This window comes from Coregonus lavaretus (assembly GCF_964263955.1).
Source record: "Coregonus lavaretus genome assembly, chromosome: 6".
NCBI classification, from domain to species: Eukaryota; Metazoa; Chordata; class Actinopteri; order Salmoniformes; family Salmonidae; genus Coregonus; species Coregonus lavaretus.
Window position 1 is genome coordinate 29,814,130 of NC_139993.1, and position 6,252 is coordinate 29,820,381.

Below are 6,252 nucleotides of genomic sequence, written 5' to 3' on the forward strand. Positions count from 1 at the left end.
AGTGCCTTTGAATGGGATATGGTAGTAGGTGCCAGGTGCACCGGTTTGAGTATGTCAAGAACTGCAACGCTGCTGGGTTTTTCATGCTCAACAGTTTCTCATGTGTATCAAGAATAGTCCACCACCCAAAGGACATCCAGCCAACTTGTCACAACTGTGGGAAGCATTGGAGGCAACATGGGCCAGCATAACTGTGAAACGCTTTCCTTGTAGAGTCCATGCCCCGACGAATTGAGGCTGTTCTGAAGGCAAAAGTGGGTGCAACTCAATATTAGGAAGGTGTTCCTAATGTTTTGTACACTCAGTGTAGTATAGCCTGCAGTATGTAGATTATGGACTGTATCTGTCCAGTTAAGATCATTCCCCTCCCCCTTAAACCACCTCTGCACTCTGCAGCTTAATTTAGTTTATATTGCAGCTCTCTGTCCAATTTCTTGGAGAGAGGATTTGGAACTATTTTCCTATTACAACATCATTACTAGGCTACAGCTCAACCCAGTGGCACCCATGTCTCTCCGATGTCCCAACCTGTCATGGTCCAAACCTTAAGCCTTATCTACATCAGCCAACTGTTACCTGTGTCCTAGCCAGGCCAACAATAGATTGAGTGAACTGGGTCGGTGACCATTTCTAGGACTAAGCTGTACCCGAGGCACACGATGGTCCAGGACAACTGCCAAGTCAAACAAGTGTCCTGCATTTCTGGGCCTATATGGAGTCACAGTCTCTTCCGGGGCAGGGTGTCACAACAGTACTGGCCGCCATGTTAAGGATTTCACATCCAGGATGCGACTTAGGTACCTGTAAGCCAGAAGACATGTCTGCACACTCAGCTATCTGTAAACCCATATCTAGATACACTCTTGTTTGTTTGCACAAGGGGTTTTGAAAGAGGGTAAGTGCAGTCAACAGTATAAGGAAGGAGGATATACCACGAGCTATGCTGTAATCCTGGCTTTCTTCAGTTAGTGCCTCACTGAGGGCCTATTGTGAGGGAAAATCTGGTTGAAACTACAGTACTGCCCACCTGTTTGGTTGGTTCCTATTTGTCTTTTACACAACAAAAGACCCATAACTGAAACTAGGTTTGACCAGTCTTTTTACATGATTTGCACAAGAAACTCTTTAACTCTGTTTCAGGTGCAAGGATCCAATCTTTACATAGACCGATTAGGGACTTTAGGCCTCAGATGCTTTCAACTACCCGTGCATGGCATTTGAGTGATGAAGGCTTTCTGGATATCAAACTGTAGGCTACTGTGGATGCATCACAGCATCAGAAAGCTACTGTCTGGCTTGAAATAAACAGTGCATCTCAACAATGTGCATGAAAGTATAAGATTGCATGTAATAATGGTGTTGTGAAGCCTACATTTTGGTGAGCAATAGCAAGACATTAGTTAATATACATGAGGCTGGGTGTCAATTAAAACTCCAGCCTTGGAAAAACAGTATATAGGCTACATTTTATGCAGGTTTTCATTCATGGCTTTATAGTTGAAATGGTATAAAGTCTAATTACAGTATTATAACTGTTTTAAGAAGTGTTGCTGTTTCCATGTCTGAATTTCAGACAAGACACAGGTGAATATAAAATACTCTGAATTGGTTCCCTATAATCCAATAGGTATAGGCCTACTAATTACTGTCTGATTGATTCCCAGCTGGAGTGACGTTTAGAATATACAATACAGTAGGCCTAGGTTACCAGAAACAATGTTGGAGAACACTGAAACAGTATCCAAAGCACACCTCAGAAAATAATTGCACGTCCCCTTTCCCATAGGATAAATCACTCAGAGAATTCGATTTCAGTTCAATAATTTATTCAAATAAGTTTAACATTGTATTCAGCAATGCATTTCACTGTTATATATTACTCTGTTCAACTTAAATAAGAACAATACATTAGTTAATTGTGTCAATGTCAAATAAATGAATACATTGTTACATTGTGGCAATGTTTTGACCCTCTTAACAGACAGCCACCTGGCTATGAGTGTAGCCAGAATACCATATCAATATCTTTTACACAATAACAATCCATAGGCATTGTTGCTCTGAAGACTTCTTCATTGCACTGTTACTCATAACATCCAACTGTAGAGCATTGCAGTCATTCACATTGCATTTAATTACAAACACACCCACTTCCACGTCAGAAAGCATAGGGTTGAACCCGGTTTCAAGTCTGTATTCTCATTGATACAGTTGCTTTGTCCCTCCTCTCAAATAACGAAACTGCAAGTCCGTTCCCACGCTATGCTGCCGCCCCCGGTTGCTCCAACATGGCTGGGCAAACAGCAGCGAGACTTCTCTACAGTTCGTTCCTACGCCCCACTCCGGCACACACTGTTCCTTTCCGCGGAGGAAAAATACGGGGTCAGATGCGTCATGGTTGCATACGCATTGTCCCTCGGAACCTTCGCACGCCCAGCTCCGTCACTGGATAGCGGCCCAGGGCAAGGCAGACACAGGCCTGTCGACGATGCCCCTTCTTGAACGCCTTTCTCATTCTTGAAGAATGACGACTTGTTTACTTATTTTCATCGCTTTCACGTTTCTCAGCGAGGGTCATTAGTTCAGCGCTCCTGCAGGGCCAGGTAAGGTACCCATTGGTTCTTGCAGCGGCTCTCCTCGCAGTAGTTGCCGATATCCTGCAACGCTTGGCATTTCAGAGATTGGCACTGGGTATTCTGTATGCAAAAGGGGAGAGATATCGTCAGGAATGTCTTGAATGTGGAAATTGTGATGATATTAGATAATTGCGATGTATTCTAAATGAACAATTACGCACAAGATTAACAATAACGAGGAGGATGTACTTACAGTGACAAGGATGCAGTGCATATCATTGGGCTCGTTGCCGTTGCTGTCAGCGGTGCTTGGCTCGCCAAGAACCTGAGCGATGCGCCTCATGCCGGAGATGCGCAGTATGTTGATGTCGTTGTCGCAACAGAAGGCTTGGATGAGCGTGAAGTGAATCTGCAGTGCAATGTCATCCTCGTCCTCCTCGTCCGTCGCCAGAACACACAACACAACACTGTCAGGATCACTGCAGAAAGAAAGGGAATATAACATTAATGATCTGTTCTGTATAGCAAATATAGATAAATATGGTGTCAAAAGAGTTGCGCAAAGCGCGTCATGCTTGCAGCTATGTTACGTTGACTCATATTATGGAATGGTCAATCATAGGATAGAATGGTCAATAATGTACTTACACATTCATCAGCTTTGCAGACTCGTAGACTCCCACAGTCAGGCAGTCTTGTTGCTGCGCTGCCACCAGCAGCTCTTCTAGTGCTTGATTCACGGTCTCCATCCTTCAACAAAAATACATTGTTAGTTATGCACCACAATTGAGAATAGGCTACTAACAACTGGTGAATTTAGCAGAATTCAGTACTGAGGCTATATGTGCTTCACGGTCCACTGCCAAACCATCTATTCTCAATGCACACTATGTTACAGCAAGCTGTAGGCTATTCTGAGCTACAAATGTAGAAGGAACTTACTTTTTCTCAGTGATATTGCATCCAACAAGTTCTTCCAGAGTCATATTTAAGTCCGTAATTGTATAATCCACAAGGATATCCAGGATAATCTCCAATGAGTATATTCCCGAATCGAGGTTTGCAGAACGTCCTTGTCAATTAAGTAATCCAATATGGTATATGTTCACTTGCAGTGTTTCAGCGTAAACTCGCTCGTTGTTTAGTTGCAAAGTCCTTTTGATAGTTCTCCTGTCTGAGGCTCAGTGCTTTCTAACACAACGTTGTGAAACTCAAGGGTTATATCCACTCTCGTCATGGGCGTGGTGATACTCAGTCGCTACTTCCCTGATTGGTCCATTGGTGTACATAGACTCCCCCACTCTTTTCAACCATTGGCTGTTTACGCCAACGCATTTTGGGGACCCACGTGGGCTGGTTCAGAGAATCCCCCGACCTTCCTTGCTCAGTATCAATTTGTTTACATTTGACATTTTAGTCATTTAGCAGACGCTCTTATCCAGAGCGACTTACAGTTAGTGAGTGCATACATTTTCATACTGGGTGCCATGGAATTAATTTCCTTAGCTTCTCCATTGCTGCGTATTTCTTCATATTGGGGTCGTCATTGTGATCATGTCTATGAAAGTGTGTTTGATTTAACATAATAAGCTATTTTGTTCCATTAAATATTTCAATACAAAACTTCATGCAATTTTTTTATGCCAAAAATAACATTGTGATTAAGTCCGTTGGTTGATTGCACCGCAGTCAGAGGAGTTTGCAGAGAGGGATACATTGTCATGTTTGTTACCATAGCACCTGACCTCCCTCGTGTTAAACCACGTGCAACAAGCAGCCCACAGTACTGTATTGTGTAACCAAGATGCATCCAGACAGTTAAACCAATGCAAATTAAATTTTCGTGGGGTATCCGCTCCCCTGCCTTTTTTTGTGAAAATCGTCTATCTTCTAGAATGTGGCCGAATTTCTGCAACTTTCATCACCTATCCCTAGCTTCTAGTTCCACCTTGGCAAATTGTATCCACAGTCACAGGATTAGTGGTGTTCACAAGCTATTAGTGGATCGTGTTATCCTATCTATTACGAAATCTCACCTTACAGACAGACAGGTAAACTAGGCTACTCCATTAGTCTCAATTATAACTTCTTCCATCCATGATACTGAAGGCTACTGTATGGGCCTATTGATGATGAATGCTTATTACATTGTTATTCTATGTGCATTGGCTTATAGCATCCAAGACTTATAGGTTTATATACTAGCCAATACTATTGGAATAGTTTGCAATTATATATTTTTTCTATACAGTATGGTGATTGTAAGAAAGAATAGTGGGTTTTCACATCAGATTGTTAACCATGAGTCGCCCCTCAGTGGACTCTGTGCTGCATCGCACCAAAACTGCAAGTTCGAACATGTTGTAACAAGTTGCAACTCTTATTGTCCCCCCTTATGCCCCTTGCTGAATTGTGTCATGAGACCAAGACCAAGCGCTAAAATGTTACTGCAAAAGTCACATTTCTGCAGATAATGCAGATGAAATCCATATGGATAAATTAGACCGCTTACTAATTTGTATAAATATAAATATTTTCAATAAACCTTGTTATTGATCAACTTCAAGGGCTACATATTGTAATAGTCATATTTGCTCAACATTTTAATTGCTTGCTTAATCATGTACACAATGAGAGTTCTTGAACAGTGATCAGAAAGCAGTATGTACAGTGAGGCTATAATAAAACGTTATTCTTCTTAGCGTGGAGCGCCATTTAGTGGCCAATTAAATATCTACACTCTCGAAGACTGATATTGATACAGTCTAGTCGCGGTTTACACAGTATCAAGTGTGGCCCGGTGTGGAGACGTGCTGATTTGTTCCCTAATCTGCTCTCAATTCGAAAATCGGCCTATATCATAAATTGTCAAGCGACTGGAAAGGCTTATCTTGAACTGTGAATGGAGCAGTTGTGATGACATCAAATTATAGCCCCTAATCCCAAAATACAGTCTATCCGTAGGCCATCCATACTGCCTGTAGTCATTTTGATAGATACAAAATATATTCTTCTTCGCTTGGTGACCATGTCATGCATTGACAACTTTTTAACAGTTGATCAATTCGTTGATAAATCGGCGAATTATGTTTTTCACAAATAGAGGTGACTGCTTAGCCTACTTGATCATTAGTATTTCTGGGTCCCGGGTTTATGGACTCATATCTGTGTGAAACTCTAGTCACAGATGAAAGGGGAACGTTCTAATCTTTGCCCGAGTCCATTCCAAACCGTATCTGTTTATGAGGGGGGATTGCGTGTTGTTGTTTTTTTAATCGCCGAGTCATTTTGGTAGGCCTGCAGCTTGTACACAGGTCTCACGTTCTTCATCTTGGGTGCATGTAAAGACTCCCTGGGGAACTCACTGTGGTTATCCTAACACACGGTAATTAATATATTGAGGGCCAACTAGAACTCTAACTTTCCGACCTGAAGATCACTGACGTCATGATTTGACCTCGTATTTTTCCGAGTTCCCAGTTGTCTTGAACGTACCATTAATGTAGCCTAATGGTGTTTTCGAGATAACTGGGAACTCGGGGAAAAAACGTGGTCAAATCATGACCTCAGTAATCTTCAAGTCGGAGCTCTAGAAGGACGCCAGAGTTTCCTACTTGCAATTCTGAGTTGGATGACCGTTCAAAACGATTTTTCCCAATCGGAGTTCGTTTCCCCC

The 6,252-nt window shown here is 42.2% G+C and overlaps 1 protein-coding gene across 1 annotated transcript; it reads right to left on the reverse strand.

Moving 5' to 3' along the window:
* Positions 1-1,809: 1,809 nt before the first annotated feature.
* LOC311131630 (growth arrest and DNA damage-inducible protein GADD45 beta-like) lies at positions 1,810-3,769 on the reverse strand. Its single transcript, XM_084164711.1, has 4 exons — positions 3,519-3,769; positions 3,225-3,326; positions 2,830-3,055; positions 1,810-2,696 (listed from the first exon to the last, which is right to left on the reverse strand). The coding sequence occupies exons 1-4, from the start codon at positions 3,560-3,562 to the stop codon at positions 2,583-2,585; spliced, it is 486 nt and encodes a 161-aa protein (XP_084020837.1). The 5' UTR covers positions 3,563-3,769; the 3' UTR covers positions 1,810-2,582.
* Between the last annotated feature and the right edge of the window lie 2,483 nt (positions 3,770-6,252).

Coding starts and splice junctions, on each gene's coding strand:
- LOC311131630 (XM_084164711.1), bottom strand. CDS start 3,562: ATGACTCTGGAAGAACTTGTTGGATGCAATATCACTGAGAAAAA. Junction 3,056..3,224: donor TCTGCAAAGCTGATGAATGT/GTAAGTACATTA, acceptor TTCTTTCTGCAG/TGATCCTGACAGTGTTGTGT. Junction 2,697..2,829: donor TGCACTGCATCCTTGTCACT/GTAAGTACATCC, acceptor TTTTGCATACAG/AATACCCAGTGCCAATCTCT.